At 40.5% G+C, this 19,912-nt stretch overlaps 1 protein-coding gene across 2 annotated transcripts in view; it reads left to right on the forward strand.

Moving 5' to 3' along the window:
- Nucleotides 1-13,732: 13,732 nt before the first annotated feature.
- The window catches only part of COG6 (component of oligomeric golgi complex 6), a 54,552-nt gene continuing 48,372 nt past the window's right edge, over nucleotides 13,733-19,912 (forward strand). The window contains exons 1-4 of one of the 2 annotated variants that reach the window (XM_056493162.1): nucleotides 13,733-13,888; nucleotides 14,482-14,625; nucleotides 14,951-15,022; nucleotides 18,321-18,379. In XM_056493162.1, coding sequence (XP_056349137.1) covers nucleotides 13,760-13,888; nucleotides 14,482-14,625; nucleotides 14,951-15,022; nucleotides 18,321-18,379 — 404 coding nt within the window. In that variant the 5' untranslated portion in view covers nucleotides 13,733-13,759. Of the gene's footprint in view, nucleotides 13,889-13,959; nucleotides 14,109-14,481; nucleotides 14,626-14,950; nucleotides 15,023-18,320; nucleotides 18,380-19,912 lie in introns of those variants that run through there. The other variant, XM_056493170.1, reaches the window with a different exon arrangement.

Below are 19,912 nucleotides of genomic sequence, written 5' to 3' on the forward strand. Positions count from 1 at the left end.
CGTGGTAAGTGAGGATGATCCTGGAGATCACTTCAAAAGCACGCCCTTGATCCACACCAAAACATGAAAGCGAATGTGCCCACGGGGTGTCTGACAGAAAGGGAGCTGGTGTGGCTTTCCCAAAGCTGAGAGCTGAAGCCTGCTCCACAGCATACCATTCCAGCATCCTCCCCTCAAATCACCTTTCCGCCCGGTGCTGTGCCTCCACCCCCAAGCATGCATGAGCTCTCAGATCTCCACTTGTGCAAGGAGCTATGCACTTTTTGGAGAGTGCAGACAGTCCTTGTTTACCACTTGCATGCCTTCACTTGGGTCAGTGGCATTTTATCCCCTGCTATTCATTTTACTAATGCCTGAAATGACAGGGACACTAAGCTAATATTGTGTCATTGCAACTCTGTTCTCAGTGTAGAAAGAGAAAAATTGAGTACTGTTATTAAATAGTTGCTTAATTGTTTAAAGACTGAGGTCTGTCATTCTTTTCTTAGCCAAAGGCCTGGGTTATAATGAAACTGTGATAAATATGTCTAAATTAGGCATGTGTTGGGATCAGACATGGGTAGAAATTGTCTGGCATTAAAATGACTGTGGAAAAACTTCTGTTTCACACATGGAAACTGTTTCTCAGTAAAAATTGGCATTGGAAGCCTAGGGAGAAGCAAACAAGCCTGCATTTATTCATGCAATTTATCTCTTCCATGGTATATGCCAAGGTCCCCAAGTCAGTGTTTGCTTTGCTAATGGCATCTCTACAGCAGTTCATTTATTTGCCTTATATGGCCTGTACATTCACTCCCTGAGCTGCTGCCATTCTGCCTTCCCTCATGGAAACTGTGCATTGAAATCTGCATCTCTCCTGAAGCATCTCATTTTGCCAATGTCCCCACAAGTTGGCTGCATGACTTAGTCACTTGCAGGGAAAATAAGCTTTATTTCACAATCCGTTTTCTGTCCAAAGAGTTTTGTTTTGATTAGGAATAAATTAAACACATTATGTATATAACGTAACATCCAAATTCTCATTCCATCTTTTCCTGATGTTTAAAACTCATCATGCTTCACCTGTATCAACATTTGATTCGCCTTTCAGGATCGTTGTGTTTGGAAGTATTTTACTTGAAAGTTAGCTGAAATATTTCTATCCCAGTCTAACCTATTCAAAAGAAAAGGGGAGTTATTACATTGTGCTTTAGGATTCACAATCTTTCTTGTATCCATAAAAGCAGACACTTCCTCAGAATATAGCAATAACAAAACACATGGTCCCCAGGGTCTTGTCTATACTAAAATAGCAGCTGGTTTTAAAATTGGTCCTGGTGTTTTGAATTTTAAAAGAATCCGCTTGTGAAAAATCTTCAGTTGGTCGAGGGAATTTGAGCCACAGATTACCCTCTGCTGCAACCACTGAAGTCAGACTGAATCAAACACCCATGAATACATTGTCAGAAAACTACCCTAGCAGGGAGATAGAAAAATATGCATATAGATTTTGCTTCTCCTCAATCCATGGACTGAGCTGCTGTTACAGCTGGGGCACTACAGACTTGATGGAGCTAATCAGCACAGTAGAAAAAGACAGAAAATCCTGTCACTCTACCTAAATCAATCCTGGCTAATATACACACCACAGGCTCAACCACAGACTCTTTCATTATGGTATGACTTGTAAGACAATATGAAATTCCATAGGGGAATATGTATGTTCCTAAACCCCAAGGAAAATGAAGAAGCCACCAAACCTCTGTCTCATTCTTCAGTCTTTGACCAGTAAAAGAACCAAGAGAGTTTTGTCTTTCAGGCCACCATCTGTTTTCAGTTGTGTGGTCTGCATGAAAGTCATCACACCATGGTTCCGAGCATCTCACAAAACTGGATCTTCAGGTCATGTCTGTACTCGATTTTAAATCAAAAAGGAAGGTATATGTACAACAATAGACTTGAGGCTATGTACTGGAAGCAACAGAAAGTCAACCCAATTATTCAAATACAGTCACTAAAAACCAAACGGACAAGTACTGTTAGAGAAATAACCTGATAATTTGTATATTTGCCTGAAATTTTGTCCAATCTTGCAGCAGTTAGGGAAAAAAAATCAACTAAACATACAGAAGAAGAGAACATCAACTCTAACACCTGAACAATTCTCAGAAAAGGTAAGAAAACAAATTCAAGTGACCAGATCCTGTCCATCTGTATGGTGTCCTTCCAAGTCTAACAAATTGCATGTTTTCTACTGTGGATAAAACTAGACACCTGGGATTTTGAGCTGCCACATCTAGGCCTGAATCTTGGCCTTTTAACTTAGCTCTAACCAAAAGACCTCCCCACTTCTATTCTAATACTATCCTATCTTAAATACTTATTTTTCTGGTGGTTGTCATGATGGTAAATTTTGTGAATTCTCTTGCTAATAATTTATAACAAAACTTGCCATATTTCTGAAGGACAGTTGTCTTACTGGACACAATGCTGTTGTTGCCAACACCAGTCTTTTAATCTCTGGGTGCACATAAAAACATGTCAACATAAAACAAAAGAGGAAAACAGTCTTTATTATTTGCCATAAACCCTCCGTATGTTGTTTCATCTTTATGAATTATTATTTATCATCTATTATATAAAAGCCACCAGGTGCTCTACATTTTGCAGGGCTCTAAAACAGTAGCTACAGCTATTGATTTTCTCTTTTGTGTCCTGTTGTTGACAAGTCTGGTGGCTGTGGGAGAGGCCAAGGAGGTTTATTCTGCACCAGCCCCTCAGCTGAAGGGAGGAATGCCTGCTCTGCCCTAGCAAATACTGCCAAAGTGACTGAGCTCTGAGATTACAGGTCCCAGACCTGTCCTCCTGTACCAGGGAATTGTCTTAGCCCTACACAAACTCAGGGAAAACATGGCTGGTTTCAACCCTAAATTTCCACTATTCTTAATCGGACTTTTTAAAATAAGGAACATCTGGAAGGAGAACAAGTGATTTCCCAGTAAGAAATGCTCACCTGCTTTCTGTGCATGTAGACCCAGCACAAATAATTTAATAGTGTCATCTTACTTATGAGTGGGACATCTGTCTATCTCCCCCAGATGCTGCTCAAGAAAGATGCAGGGAATGTACAAAGAGCAGGTCTGTCTTTCTCGCACTGAGCGGCGGGCGCGTTTGGAGTCGCGGGTTTGCTTTACAACACGTGCAGCAGTAAGAAGATTTTTCTCTTCACTCCAAAGCCTCAGCCTGGGATCGGCTTTCAGCAGGAGGTCACGGTTTCGGCGCAGGGCCCGGAGCGATGGGGAGCCCCGGCGATGGGGAGCCCCGGCGATGGGGAGCCTGGGGCGGCGGGCGCTGCGCTGCTCGACAGTGACACTCGGCGGGCGGCGGGGCCGGGGAAGGGCTGGGCGGCCGGGACGGGCGAGCCCGGGGCAGGACAGGGACAGGGACAGGGACAGGGACAGGGACAGGGACAGGGGGTCTGGCACCTCCCGGCCCCGCGGGGCTGGCGCGGGTCCTGCCCCGGCCCCTCCGGAGCGTTTGATGCGGCTGCGGACCAGGAAGGGCGTGTGTGTGAAACGCGGGGGCAGGGAGCAGAGCGTGCCTCTGCTCTCCATGAAAGATTTGTAATCGCTCTGGGCCACTGTCCTGAGGTTTCTAAGGTGCCTTCGCAGAACCCAAAGGTGACTTTTAGCGGCTCGGTTTGCTTAAATTGGGTGTGTCTGAGAAGGGGGCTCAAGGAAGCGTCCCGTACATCCCCCAATCTTTTTCCACAGAACTGGAGCAGAGCTGCCTCTCGCCGCGAGTTCCAGCAATCACTTGCATCTAGGTCACCCTATTAGATCACATTCCCAAGGATATGGCTAATGATTTATCGGGTTTTTAGAAAGGAAAGCTGAAAATCCTCTAGTTGGGGACAATGGCCAATTCATTTTCCAAGTGGAAGTTCATTTCCTCCCCTCCCCATCACACCCTGAGGCTTGTACAGAACTCGGGGAGTCCACGAAGCTGGAACTTCTGAAATCTCAGGGATTCATCCACAGAAGAATTGTAATGCCGGCTCTTGTCATCTGAAACCCACCAGAACCCACTTTCAGGTGTATCAATGTCCAAACCATGTTCTCAGTGGGGGAAGAACGTCCTTCCAACCCTTCTTGTAGATGGGTGTAACATTTGCTAATTTTCAGTCAGCTGGCACTTCTACAGTTAACCAGGACTGCTTACTACTCTGGGGTGGACCATCAGGGCCCATAGACATGGACATGTCTAATTGCCATAGCAGGCCACTATGGGATCTCCCATAAACTCATCTCCCATACATGCTCTGGGAAGACCTCTTAACCCTCTCTGGGAAGGTTCAGCACGGAGAGTGTTCTCTCGATATTATATTGTAACAAAATAACCTACTCATAGATTGTGCTTTTGAGATATAACTACATATTTCAATATTCATTTTCTCGATGAAAAAGCTAATTAGCAGGGTCGTTACAGTCACCACTTATAAGGGGAAAGATAGTAATTCCATTAATGTGCTCACAGGAACTTCATTTATATTACCTCTTAACCTTTACAAGGATATTATAATTTCAATAATTAATTGCTTTTTGCCATTTAATTTGCAGTTTACCATTTTCAAGGGAAATTACCCATTAAAACAAGGACCTTTTTATTTTAAGGAAAAAATTCTTTACTCTAGTATACACCATAAGCTGGCTTTAGAGAAACTGGATATTTGCTAAGCCATTTTCATGTTTGAGTAGAGAGGACTCTGTGCTAGCTCTGCATATTAAAGAACTGCCCATTGCTTGGGTCTTTAGACATTTGGAGAAAAATAAGGCAGAATGGGGCTGAGGCAGGGACAAAAAGGGAATTAATTCTTTCCTCTTCCTTCAAATTCTCAAAGGCGATGAATCCTTCCTCTCTTATTGATCCAGTAAGAATTTACTTTCTTCTTTCTTTGCAGCCATCTTGTTTCTTCAACTGAAATTAATTTATGCTGCAATACCCATCCATGAGGGCTTCTGTTAACTTCAATTACAGGAAAAAATAAAGGAACTTTGGCTCAACCTTGTAAAACACAGAAATTCTGTCTGTGAATCATCAAGAATCTAGGTATATCCTCAAGACAGTGCCTGACACTGTGGAGATTGGAGCTCAACCTAGGTATTTCTGCTCACACTCAAGTCTCTTGTAAAACAACTACCCCATGAATCAGACATAAATCAGTATCCCTGTGGTAGTATGCTGGCATATCTCCTCTACTGGTAGTAGAAATTGTGTCTAAATCCCATCACACTAAAAGAAATTTAGATAAATATTGGTATCTGGGAAGGTGAATAATACATTCCAAGTGGGCATGCCTGTGACAGAGTGAAACAAAGAGTTCTGAGACAGGAATTTGTATGGGAAGATGGAGAGAAGGTGACAAAATTAATGAAGAGGCACAGGAAAAGAGGGAAGAGAAGAAGCAGGTATGAACTGGACTGCAACATTGATTTATGAATGCAAATGTAAAATTTTCTCTGATTCAGGTGCAAAATTTAACTAGCCCTTGGGCAGTTCTACTATTCAACTGGCAAGTCAATGATATGTCATCCAAAATTATATACATCTGCATGACATGTCACAGGCCTACAGGCACCAACTTGATCATTTTGCTGTGACAAGAAGACATTTTATTTTTTAATTGCAAAATCAAATCTCCTGGGTTTTCTACCCCTTTCCTCCATGAGTATAAGAAGAACCTGGGGTTACACCAAGATTCAAACACAGTATTTCATTTCCACAGTACTGAAGCTGGGGCATATTCCTAGAATTATTTGCAGAGAAGTCAAAAGTCACTGTCACACAAATAGAGGGAAAAAAAAATTGTCTTCTCAACAGTCCAGTGTATAGGTTTTCTATTCAGTCAGAGGAGAGGACTGGGTAGGAATCTGAGGATGAATTGCCTTCTGGAAGTGCCTTTCTTTCCATGCTCTGATAGGACAGTTAGCTATGGATTTTACCTCTGACTTTTTAGGTGTTAGAAGATGTTGAGATGTATCCCTCTAAAAGTTCTTAGTTTTGTCTTCAAGTGTGTGGATATTCAAGGTGAAGAGAGCAAGACTAGATACAGACCACTTAATATTAAGAGCGCCCTATAACAGCAGTGAATCATGAATTACACCACAGCAAAATAATCCACTTTTTGACCAGTGAAACAAAAGGCTAGCTCTGGGCCAGCATGGGCATTTCTTGTCATAACCTTTCTTCAGTGAGGCACAAATATGTTAATTATGCCAGTTAGCACTGCAATCTGGTTAAAGCACCTGATGCTTTTCTTTGAGATATTACCATGCCTGTATTATTAGTACTCTAGACTTTGTCACATAAAAGGACATGTATGGGACAGAAGCAGAAAGAAGCCTCTAATCATCAAAATTAACCTAAAAATATCCTTTCAAAACCTCTAGACTGGCAGTTCACTCAACATAACATTTGCTTTTTGACAGGCATGTGCTGTGCATGCACAACAATATTTTAAGATGGCATTGTTTAAAGAAAGTTGACGGTGATGGGCGATGCCTATTCAGACTGATGATACTCTGAAGAGAGCTTTACCTGCATGGACAAGAAAGTCGTTGCTAGTTTGCATGCAAAAGGAAGCTTGGGGTCTATTCTGGGGAACTTGATAATCTCTTGTAATTAGTACTGTAATTGGAGGTTGCTGGAAATGCTCCTTGAGCTTCTGCCAGGGAATGTGAGTGCTTCACAAAGCTGTTGACACCGTTCTTTACACCCAGCCTCACCAACCAAGTCAGCTGCAGTAGATGCCAACACAGAACTCCTGCTTTGTCAAAACTCTCACTTAAGCAGAAAACACACAATGCTTTTTCCTTCCAGTGTAACCACAGAGTGACACCAGTACTATCCAGCCCATCACCATGCTCCCTCCTGATGTCCTGAAGCCCACTGGTAATTCCAGGACACACTAGGTCACCATCAGGCTGCAGTTCTTGGCAGACTCACTCCATCCCCACTATTTCAGATTGCAAATGGATAAATATGAGCCACATATACCAGTGTTTAGAAACAACACTTGCCTGCCCTTGGGGACACAATTATTTGCTTCTAGTGCATCAGTCATGGGGATGCTAGCTCTGTAATAATGCCATGAAGGCAGAAATGACCACCAGAAAGGGATACCAGGTAATTTTAGCAAGAAACTGAAGGTTTAAATGTATTTTATCTGGAGGTGAGAGGATCTTTGCATAGAAATTGTTTGCAATTCACAGTCAACTGCGGTGACTGCAAACAGTGTCAGCCATTAAGTAATAAGTTATTTTTATCCACAGCAGTTCTCCAGCATCTCTGAGGGTGATGGCATCTTGCCAAGGCTTTGGAAGGGCTGTATGAGCTGACACACAAAGATGAATGGTTGAGGCAAGCCCAAATGACACTTCAGAGTCAACTTCACAGAAAGATTCAAATCCAAAAATACCAGGTAGCTCCACACTGGAGCAGCTGAGAAGCTGTTTGGCTATGCTCCTGACAGATGTCTGAGAGTGTGGCTTCTGGCATTTTGGAAACTTTTATTTCTCCTGAAGTAGCAATAAAGTTTCATTAATTCACCCAACCAGAATTGTTATGAGCACTAGGATAAGCTATTTATGACACCCATACCTGTAAAATTAGGTTGATGTTGTATTACTGCTATGAAAATTACCATGATCATCAATATGCTTTTTGCAACTTTTACTAGCAACATCCCTAAAGTGCTCTTTCATAAGACAATGGCTTTAGTGGGGAAGCTGTACCATTTTTGGCTCATGCCCCACTACTGCTTTTTCCCTCAAGGGCTCCTTGTGTGCTCATGGCTTCAGATACAGTTTTGACTGACAAAACTGTTAGCTGCCATTTAAAAGGGAATTTCTATGTGCTAGATGTCCCTGACCATGTAATCTTCTCTGTTCTGTGCCACTACAAACATCAGTGCAGGATTTCCTGGGCTAGCAAGGTGGGAATTCTATCATCTTATGCAACTACATCCCAATCAACAGCTAACAGACCCATCAGAGGAGTTACTAACACTAAAGACTGTACTTTGGATGCTGACTGTGGTAAAGAAATTGCCTGGAGCTGAGAGAAGCCTGTCATACTACCCTGCCTGCGTGGCACAAGTGTGTGTGTATAGACACAAAAAGGTCAAGAGGGCAGAAGATGTATAACAAGAGTTTAAAAGGAGCTTTGGAAAATTCAAATAGGTTTCAAAGCACAGACCAGCCAGCCAATGTTATAAAAAAAAAAGAAAAAAAAGGCTGCAAAAACGCGCTTTGTTCTACATTGACGCATCTCTTGTCTTGCCAAGGGGAGTTATAATATTTTGGAGTCCTGTAAGAATCCTGAATGACAGAAATATATGTTACATTTATTACACATCTTCAGTAATTTGAACTCTAAAAACAAAGTGACCATTGGAGCTGGGTTCTGGGAGTAACAAAAATGCTGCAGTGAAAAATAGTCATAGCTGATCACTAGCTGGGGGGGCTTAAGGCAAGACCTGAGTTTCCACTAAGGGATCACAATAAGAGCCTGTTCACAAGAAACAGACCAGAAATGCCAAAGGAGGAAAAAAAATAAGAGATTTGCCAGAGATCTGTAAGACATGGACAGTTGACCCACAGGTCTGGATTAAAATAGAGCAGTTGGAGTCAAAGTTTGCAGCAGTTATGGGTTTTGTTAAAACTTGTGTTGCTGATGTACTGACTCAACAGGTATTTTTCTAATGCTGTCATTCTTACAATTCATTAGATCTACCTTTGGCTTGTCATGATCCACGTCACGACTCTGTCATGATCTCATAGAGGGCCTTATTGTCAATCAGCTGATCTGAGGGCACTGCCCAGTAATTTAGGTACCATTCTCTAGATTTTCTTTGCTAGACATTGACTTCAGCTGTGATCAGGACATAATGAAGGGTACTGTTTCTTTGTCTGATGGTGAATAGTTGTAAATTTTGTTCAGGTGTTTAGGTTATTTTTATTTCACCTATAAAACAGAACACATTCCAGAGATTTTCTGCCAGCAGGACATGAACAGTCACTGCTTGAAAAGATAGGTCAGCAGGTCTGGCACACGTCATTAGCATGTGTTTTGTGTCCTGCTTCTATTTTTTTTGGCAAAAACATTCCTCTTTGTTGCTGTATTGTTATTATAATGGTAAGAGTAAACATCTATACTAGAGATCTCATCTGCATATTAGTGAGCATATGCAAAGGAAGATTAGCTTTATACTTCAGCCACAGAGACATGGTGTCACTAAGGTGATGCAGTTTGTCAGCCACAAGGAGATATTTATTCTTATGGCTCCATGATCTAAACCATTTGTTTTTTGTTTTTTCTCAGGTGAAATTTGGGCTTTCAAAGAAGTGAGTGGCAGTGCCATGACCAATGTAATTGACCTTGCCAGGGATGTGGCCACATACTTTAGATAATAATTTCCTTAGAAAAGTCCTTTATTCTGTAGTGTTCTAGAATCAAATAAATTTATACTAAACCCTATTAATTTTGTTGATACAATACTTCCCTTGAAATCAATGGTCAGGATATTTTAGCAGGAGATGAACAGGAAGATTTCATGGGCTTGGTATGTATTAAAGTGCACACTGTACTGCTAATGTTATCTTTTCAGTGAGTTATAACAAACAGAAGTTTTATAGCTCCTCAGCCAGGTGGCTGATTCAGCATCACATATATTAGAGCCACTACTGATGACTGTGAGGCACAACAATAAATTCTCAAGTGAGATAGCATGAGCTAACCTAAAACTTCAGAACTGTACATTCTCCTGGACCTTGAAGGAACACAGACAGGTTTCACTACATGACTACATGCTGCTGTCAGGGTGACCTTTGGCCAAATTATTCACAGAGTCATATTTCCAATTTCCAGATGATGTCAACATTGTCTGAGTTTTTAAAAAAATTGTTAGCTCAGGAAAGGAATTGATTTGGTCTGGTGAAAAGATTCTACAATATTAACCTCTAAGAAAATATATCATTAAAAAATCCAGCTCTAATTGACTTAAAGACACAGAACATTTTCCTATACTCCTGCCTATCTGTTGGGTTTTCTAATTCAACCTTAGCACAAAAAGACATCAAAATACTGGAAAATGCTAAGGAATAATTTCATGGCAGAGAACTAGTGAAGATGATAAGGCAGTAGTGGATTTCTTTTGGGGTATGCTCTGTGCAGTGGAGAGCCTGGCAGAGCCAAGTTCCACTCACCTGATAATGTATAGGGATGTCAACATAAAGGGTTGTAAACATTTTCACAGGGATGGCATAGTTGAGCAGCAATATATCATAGCCAGCTTCCTTGAGATACTCTTATTTACAGCAGGACCTATAAATTGTATGCAAAATAACATTGTCAAATTCTTTTTATCTATTATTCTGTAAGAAAAACACAACTAATTATGGGCATTCATTATATGACCTTTCACATCCTGATTTCATAATGCTTCCAGTGCTCTTCTATGTGCTCTGTGCATCATATTGCATTAGTCCTTCCTTCCTTCCTTCCTTCCTTCCTTCCTTCCTTCCTTCCTTCCTTCCTTCCTTCCTTCCTTCCTTCCTTCCTTCCTTCCTTCCTTCCTTCCTTCCTTCCTTCCTTCCTTCCTTCCTTCCCTCCCTCCTTCCCTCCCTCCTTCCCCCATCTCTCCCTTTCTCCCTCTCCTCTTTTAATGTATTTGTACATTTTCCTTCATTACAGAAATCTTCCTTTCTCACTCTCATTTGTCTATGACAACATCCATAACAAAGGCTATTGCTTCTTCTTCGTGTTTAAGAAAATATTTTTTTGTGTCCTGCTCTGTCACTCCTCTTTTGCCACAGGGTAGGGAAATACATCCAGCCATGTCTTTGACCCAGTCAACCTATTCATCCATTGAAGTTTTATTACTATTTAGCCTTTTGGGGAACAAATTCAGGTTACTACTACAAACCATTTTTTGTCTTTGTCTTCAGAAAGTGCATATACTCCCAAGCATTTGAAAGTACAGCAGCATTTACTAGCTTTGGCTATGTAGACAGCAGGTGACATTTCTGACCACACCTTGTTCTGCAGGCTCAACCATGCTCCTGTCTGTGCATCAAGCAAGTGGTTTGTGAACACCTTCACCAGCTGCAGAGCAGTAACAGTTGTCAAACAGTTTTGCTGCCTGAGAGGGAAAGCCCACAAAACCACCATAGTAAGGAACTAAGATAAAAAGATTAACAGAAAACACCCTGTCCAGGCATTCCTTTACTGACACCTGTAGCTCTGCTGCCGTGTCAAGCAGTAAGGGAAGTAAGTAAGGGAACTTGCAGTGGAGTAAATTACACACACTACACAAACTGTCTACCACTGACACCCAGAAGCTGATAACTGAAATCAAAGTGTCTTCTGGCAGCTACAGATCACAAAATCCCAAGCACCTTATCCCACAGTGTACATCCAGTTGATTTAACAGGATGTTTGCTGGTGGGCAAGTAGACTGGTAAGAATGTCATGCCAAACCCACCTTTGTGATGCATACAAGCCATGGCACACCAGCTGAGTTCTAGATGGTGACTTCATTGCTGTCACATTTGTATTTTTAAAAAAATCTGTTCCGAGGAAAAATCTACCCTGCAAATATAATTTGTATCAGAAAAAGAGAGGATTTCTTTTTATAGCTGCATCTAATATTCCTAAAAGATGAACAAGATATAAGATACAAGATACACTGGTATCCTCATACAAACACGTTTTAGACATGTCAGAGGTAAAAAAGTGCTCCCTTCATTATTTCTTCTCATTTTTTTCAAAAGAACACATGCACAGATAAACACATGCTATTTCAAAGCTCCATTGGTTCCTGTCATCCCAATGTTTTACATTAGCTAGAAGCATTCTGGCTCAGGAAACACATTCTTGAAGAAAAGCACACCCATGAAGAAGCATCTGAAAACAGAGCTGGTTGCTTCAAAAGAAAATGCATGTAGCAACTAATAGAGGGAATTCTTTTTGGCTCCTTGTATGTTTGTGGTATAACTTGTTGGACAAGACTTGGCAATGGTCGTGACTTATCTGACACTTGTGTTTCAGATGTTGGAGCCTTTCTGACTTCAAGGTGTGCCTTCACTCTGTCAACTCATCCATCAGGTTAACAACATTTGAAGTGTTGTTCAAACAACTAGCAACATTCAACTTATAGGTGGGAGGGGATCTTTCTAATAAGAGGATTTTCTTGACATGCTTAAATATTAATTGCTTACATCTGTGATGACTGCAGGCTATTTTATCTCTTCTCACATGGAGAAGGGAGATCCTGGCTCCTGGAAGCTGAGTCAGAAGTAAAGGACATCTAGAAGGAGATAACATGAGTGTAATGGGGTGGATGAGAAGCAGAAACTAAGAAAAACAATGTGTCTGAAAATACTTGAAAACCACCTTGCTGACTATCCAAGGATAGAAACAAGGCACTACACAGACTGTTCAGAAAAGCTGGCCTTTTATGTAGAGGATCCATGTCAGGAAGCAAACAAACAAACAAACAAAAATTAAATAGAAAAGTATCTTATCACTGTTTCCATCGTGCTAAGATTTCAAGGGCTCTGGTCATACAGCTTTTCCTTGAGGTAAATGACTCAAGCTAACAGAACAAATAATTCATTAATAAAACCATTCAGAAGCTCAGTGCTCCACCTTGGGCATAAAGGCAATGTCTACTTCACTTGCTTGCAGTTATTTTCAGGAAGGGTCTTCAGAAGTGCAATGCGAAATCCATGAACTCCCAAAGAGTGAACCTACTGCTTGAATCTTCAGGTTTTGACCACACAGCCTCAGACAAATGGAAAGGTGACAATGTTTTCACAGCTAATACCGTGGTGGAACCTGTGTCTTCTTACATAATAGCTGTGCACTGTTAGCCATCATCTTTCCTAAAGGCATGTTACCTCTATCTGTGTGCCTGCTTTCTGTCCTTTGGGAAAGCCCACTGGAATCCATCCACTGCATCTCAGCATTTCACACGGGACAAGTGACAGTAGGAGAGGACACAGCCTTAAGCTGCACCTGGGGAGGTTTAGTTTGAACATTAGGAGGAATTTCTTGGCAGAGAGGATCTTTGGGCATGGGAATGGACTGCCCTGGGAAGTGGTGGAGTCACCGTCCCTGGAGGTGTGCAAGGAAAGACTGGACATGGCAGTCAGAGCCGTGGTCTGGTGGATATGGTGCTGTTAGATCATAGGCTGGACTCGATGGTTGCAGAGATCTTTTTCAGTTTAATTGACTCTGTGATTTCGTGCTCTGGAGCTGTGAGGAGACCGTGGGAGTTCACCTCTGTGTCAGTAAATGCTCAGCAGAAACAAGACAGCCTCCTCATTTTGACACATATTACAGCCACTGCAGTTAGCTTATACAACACAGACCTCATTTATTCTTTTCTTTCTAGCTGTGCTCATAGTTAAAGCATTTGTTTTGTGAAACAAATACAGCTATCTGCCATCATGAAGTGAACCGTCTGCCGTGAACCATCTACTCAAACCCCTTTATTTATTGAGTAAATTATTTTCACTTATTTATATTTTAATTGTTATGTATTTTTATTCTATCAATAAAAACAAACGAACAAATAAACACAAAACCCCCGACTGCGGCCCCGCGCCAGGCGCGGCCTGGCTCCGCAGCCGGCCCGCGTCAGGCCGGAACCAAAGGCTCGGAGCGCGTTTCCGCCGGAGCCGCTCCGCGCGGCGCTGGGGCCGGGAGGGCCGCAACCATGGCCGACACCGCCGCGCCGCCGCCGCCGCCCGCCGCCGCCGCGCCGGGGCTCCCGGCCGCCCCCGGCACCAACCCGCTGTCCCGCAAGCTCAACAAGATCCTGGAGACGCGGCTGGACAATGACAAGGTGGGTCGGGCGGCGGCGGAGGGACGGGGCGGGGGCCGGATGAGCCGTCAGGGCCCGCGCGCCCCGACAGGCTCCGCGGCGGGGGGCGAGTCGTGCCCGAGCCTCAGTTCCGCTGCGGAGCTGCGGGCGGCCCTTTGCAGCATCGCTTGCAAATAAAATTGGTCTTCGCTTCTCCGGCAACATGCCACGCTCCTATTTTATCCCTTCAGATCGGAGGGAGGTTCGTATTGCTTGCCTCGGAGGGCACTTCTCAAGCTTTTTGTAATTTAAATGTTTCCTTGCTGTGGATAGGTCATTCATTTGCAGAAAGTAGTCTTATTGGTTAAAGCTGCTGTAAAATTGTGGACGAAGTTTTCTGCTATAAGAGAGGAAGAAAGGCTCAGAAATTATTTTAGTTTGTTAATCTGCTTGTATATCTGCTTGTGTATCTTTTTGCCAACATACGTGCAGTGTGCTAAGGTAGCCTTTCCCCTAAAACAATTTTTTAGGGTTGCTTTATTTTTAATAAGGCCATGAATTCGGGGTGGGTACAGATGATTTAACCTGCTTCATTGTAACTGCATGCAAACGGAAGGTCCTTTTTTATTTTCTAGGAAATGCTGGAAGCACTCAAGGCTCTCTCCACCTTTTTTGTGGAGAACAGTTTGCGCACCCGAAGGAACCTGCGTGGAGACATTGAACGGCGAAGCTTGGCCATAAATGAAGAATTTGTGCACATATTCAAGCAAGTTAAGGAGGTAATGTTTTGCAGCATGACTAGCTATTTTGCTAGAATACTATGTGATTTAAAGTTTACAAAAGGATTAAGAGAGATTTTAACTTTCCAGGACAGATATACTTTTACAGTAAAATTGTTTCATTTGTGGAAGTGTTGCATTGAATATTTCAAACAACTCCAAGTCCTGAGTGAATGTCGATATTAGGGTGCATAACTCTGCACTGACAGGGAGCCTGGAGCAACAATGTTCCTTTTAACTGAGGCTTCTTATTGTGGTGGGAAGCTGGGCCTGGACACAGCATTTCTGATTAAAAACGCATTTACTGTTATTTGAACTTATTTAGGAGCTTGAGAGTATAAATGAAGATGTGCAAGCAATGAGCAGCTGCTGTGAAGACATGTCCAGTCGTTTGAAGGTAATATATAAATGGAAGTGCTTTAAATATTTTTCCTTTTGAGGTATGACTATGTTCTTTTAAAAGGACGAAGAGTTATTTTTGAGGATTTACAACAACACCAAGGTGTTTCCCTGGTATGCATATTATGTTACTTTAGGATATTAATGTGCTTCTTTTTACTTGTTTAGAAAATGTACCAAGGAAGTAATCTTAATGTCTTCCAAATTGCAGCTCAAAATGTAGCCATATACTTAATTTGAGAGCAGCAATATGCTATCCATGTCTACATCAGTGGAGAGAAAATATTTTATTAGATTGGATTTGTGTGAGATTTAAGGGTTAATTTGTGTATTTCCATTTAAAATCGCCTTTGCATTGACTGTGTCTGTTGAGTTCTGTGTTCATATAAATACCTCAAGTGTATTCATAGGAAAGTATCTGGCAATTAAAAGAAAGATTCAAATCTGGTGTGCATCTTCATTTTATGAGTTTTGTTTCTTAACATTGTCTCAGAATGCTGATATGCAACAAAACAAATTCTGTTTCACCTTAATCCTGAATCTGTAATATTCCTGGCAGGGCTGGGGAGTGTAGGAAATTTGTGTTTTATGGTACATTACTAAATCTGGCTTGGTTTTAGGGTACAAGTTCAAAATTCAATGCAGTGATGAGAATAAATGGCTTATGGATGCTGAAGCATAGATATTTTGCCAAAGGTAACCTGTTCCCAACACAGCACATAAGTTATAGTATGTAAATAAGAATCCTTCACTAAAAAAAAAAACAAGTCCTGTGAAAACAGTTGTTTTCCTCTCCTTATGTGTGTGTGGATATTAGATGTTCTCCTGTGCTGATAAATAGGTTTCACAGTCATTGTACAAATGCTTGTAACTTGATGCTTTGAACTTGTACCAAAAAATGTGAGAGTACAGTGTAGCCAACTGCAGTACTTAATTTTCAGTTTTGGAAGGAACTGGGTAATGTGCCTCAGAGGTCTTAGATCTCTTTGAACATTGTTAATGTAGATATATTCCCCAGTGCAGTTCAGGAACTGTTAGACTAAGCTCTTAGATGTGGAAATGAGTCAAGTGTCCATGCAGATTTTTGCTCTTTTCTGTCTTTAGATCATGGGGTTTTTTTTTTACTTTTCCCAGAGTACAGCCACCCTGCAGAGATTTCTTTTTCTGTTAAAGTCAGTAGGTAGTTTTGTTCTGTGCCCCACAGGAGGTTTCCTCTAGAGTCCTGTAGAACTCATAACTTGTCTTGATTCAATCCATATTTTCTTTGTATGAGTGTAAAGTTAATAAGCTCATGAAGTAGCACTCAGTTGTGAAATACTCTGGTGCTTTATCTGTAATAGGACAGGAAGACTTGCAGGCATGTGTTCAAGCTGAATAAGAAGACAAAAAATGAGCTAAGAAGAGCAAATAGAAGATACAAAGAGGAGGATTTGGGGCATACAACTTAGAAAAGTGTGCAAAGACAGCAGTGTATTAAGAAAGCAGAACAAATGCAGGACATGAAAGGGGATATATTTGGATAAGCCAAAAAGCTTTTTTAGCTTTGTTATTTTGTAAGTTTATAATACCATCTGATCCAAACAACCATATATTGTCACATCTGATTTTAGGACAGTGATTTGATAAATACAGTATCTGAAAGGGAGAGAAGGAGCAAGTGCTGAAATGGAATTCAGTGGGGTTGAAGTATAATGAAATTGTTAACTAACATATTGAGGTGGGGAGGAAGAGAAAATTATTTCATCAAATACCAGGTTTCTGATTTTTCTAGCATGTCTGTCTCATTTCTGACAGTTACCTTTTTAAGTTAGGTTTAAGCTCTTACATTTCATGAATAACATAATGACAATATCTGGCGTGTATTTGAATGCATGTATGTAAAAACTGGTTTCCTGGTATGTCTGGCTAGATTCAGAAAAAATGCTTTTCCTTCTTTTCTGCTGTCCTACTGTTAGCATTGTTTGTGGTAATCAGTACTTCTGCCCAGAAAGTACTGGAAAGGAAGCAAATTGCTTCTTTTTTGTTTATTAAAATTTGCAATTAAGTTGGACATCAATTGCTACAGTCCTACTTGCACCTTTCAAAGCATTCCTGTACCTTGAATGCTTTTCTGTTGTAGCTAATGTGCTGGCAGATAGAAAGGCTGAAATGAAGCAGTGTGTATAGATACTTTTGTTAAACCTCTCAGGGGTCTCAAGACTGGCATCTTCAGTTTGCCAAGCTGTAATTTGGCTGTAATGCAGTATTGAAATTAATCACACAGAATATCTTTATTGCCACCTCTTCACTTGCAGTATTATTCTATACTGAATGCATTTTGATTTTAGGATTTCTCTTTTTATTAAATCATCTCAATTTTTCTGCATAAGAGATCACTGGTGGCATCCAGTGTGAAGCCAAAAACTCCAAATGACTTTTAGCTTTTCAGAGCAATAAGCTTTAGAACTCATTAACTTCAGTTGCAGCAATTCTTTTAATTATGCAGTTGCCTTGTGATGCAGAATTGTTTCTGCATGGATTCTTTTGCACTGCCATCACTCAATATTTAGGGCTGTGATGAACTTCCTAAGTGAATTGCTCTTAGAATGGTAGAATCATTTACACTGGGAAAGACTTCTGAGATCATCGTGTCCAACTCAGCACTGCCAAGTCCACCACTGTGCCATGTCCTTCAGTGCTACACCTGCACATCTTTTAAATACCTCCAGGGATGGTGACTCAACCACTTCCCTGGACAGCCTATTCCAGTGCCTGACCACCTTTGCAGTGAATAAATTTTTTCCTAATAATTGTCCTTGTTCCATGCAGCTCTATAAGCAGTTGGATTGTAAAGCTAGGCTTGCTTAGACTGGTAGAGTTGTGTTCATCATCTTTTCTAAAAAGTGAACACTGGTACTGGGCAGTTTAGCATCCAAATAAATTTGTTTCATTTTTTTATTTTGTGGCAGCAAACCGTTTACAGTTGATAGGCAAACAAAATAATCAGAACTATTTCTAATGTTTATAGTGTTTCTCTATTAAATATAAATTAAAAATAACTGTGTGAATATAAACGTATATAAACATGAAAATGTATATGGATACAGATAAAAAGGGGTTTTTTTAACTGCCTGGACATAGGGAGAGTTAATGAATACTTGTTTCAAGTAGGTCTTTTGTTTCAAAGTGTTTTGTTTCAAAATTTGTTTCAAATTGCTTATACTCAGCTTCAAAAGTATTACCTATTTTAAAGATTGTTTAATACAGTTGATATGTTTCTGTTCTTCACATGCTTAACAATTCTAATTGTATTCTAGGCAGCAAAGGAACAAACCCAGGACTTGATTGTAAAAACCACAAAACTCCAGGCAGAAAAGTATGTATGCCACCTTATTTATATGATAGAATTTTCTTTTTGGTGTGACTCTGACACTCTGATTTATGACTTCGGGGTTTTTTTCAATACTGTGTGTGTTTTTAGCTCAATTCCACTTTTAGCTTGTTGCTAAATGATACGAAAAGGTAAGAATTTGTGTTAGTGTTTGTTTCAATAAAAATTGGCTTTTTAGGGAAAACAGTCAGTTACATTGGTAGCATATGTTACATATGAATGTGCTTTTCCTGAAGTCTGTTGATAACATAACTTATATTGTGTCATAACAGACATGGACCAACTCAATTTCTTGTCAGTTTGACAGGTTTCCTGTATGCTTAGTATCCAGAGGAAGTCTCTCTTTTTTTTCAGGGACTGTATGAGCGAATGCTAAGTTGGATTCTAACCTACTCTGTCATATTTAAAGCTGACTGTAAAATACAGGAGTGCTGTTTAATGAGCCAAGCACAGACCACTTTTTCCATTCGTTCTCCAGCCTCCTGTGGAAGAAAAGATTTGTATTTTTCTCTTTTCAGTATTTTTGTTCCTGAGAAGGGGATAATAACCAATGACAGATTCAGGCAGGCTTTATTGTTTTTATGGCTAAGATGTATGGTTTTATAGCTTCAGGTTTTCTCAGTGTAGAAGAATGAATCTCCCTGCTTTATGAGCTTTCTTCAGAAAATTATATGCAGTTCACTGGAGGTTAGAAATAATTATTTTGAAGTAGTAAGTTTCTAGTAGAAATTACAATTTTGGATAGCTCTTGGTAAGCTTTCAAAATCAGTAGGTTTATGATATGAGCTTCAGTAGGAAGTGGATTATGTCTGAATATGAAGTTGGAGTCTAATCTGTATATATTTTAAACGTTGAGTGTAGAATAACTGCATAAAATGCAATGCTGGTTCATTAAAGTGAAGGATTTGGTAAAGACACTTTAAGTAAGTGAGCAGAAGTCTTAGAAAATATCATTTTGAATATGAGTGTGTAAAATAGTAGGACAGAGAAGTGGTCATTTATTTTGTAGTCTCAAAAAAAGGAAAGCTGCTTTGATTCTTTGTTCTGAAGCAGAATGGGAGATACCAGGATACCAGTCCCAAGTGGTGTATGTCTAATTGCCCTTAAATTCCATTAAAGGAGATTATGCAGACTGTGCATCAGTACCTCCACAATATAGTCCTTACTTGCAGTGTAGTTTGCTTAAAAGATTTTCTGCTAATTGCTTTAAAAGACAGAACATCCCCCTAGTGTGAAGAGGAAAAATGTTTAGCGAGTAGCCTATCCTTCTAAGGGTATGTGTGACCTTGGAGTGCACATGTAGGAAAAAGTTTGGAAGTACCCATGGTATACTTAAAGCAGAAGCCAAAAAGTACTTGTGAGTTTTACAGTCTGATAGTTTTGGAAGACTCACAATATCATTTATTAGCAAAGTTGAATTTTTCCCTGCCTAAATAAAAAATTGTAGACTGGTTCCATTATAGATGTTTTAGTCATTTGTTCTTTTAACTTGTTAAAGGACTTTTTGTTCTGATGAAT

This window comes from Oenanthe melanoleuca, chromosome 1 (genome assembly GCF_029582105.1).
Source record: "Oenanthe melanoleuca isolate GR-GAL-2019-014 chromosome 1, OMel1.0, whole genome shotgun sequence".
NCBI lineage: Eukaryota > Metazoa > Chordata > Aves > Passeriformes > Muscicapidae > Oenanthe > Oenanthe melanoleuca.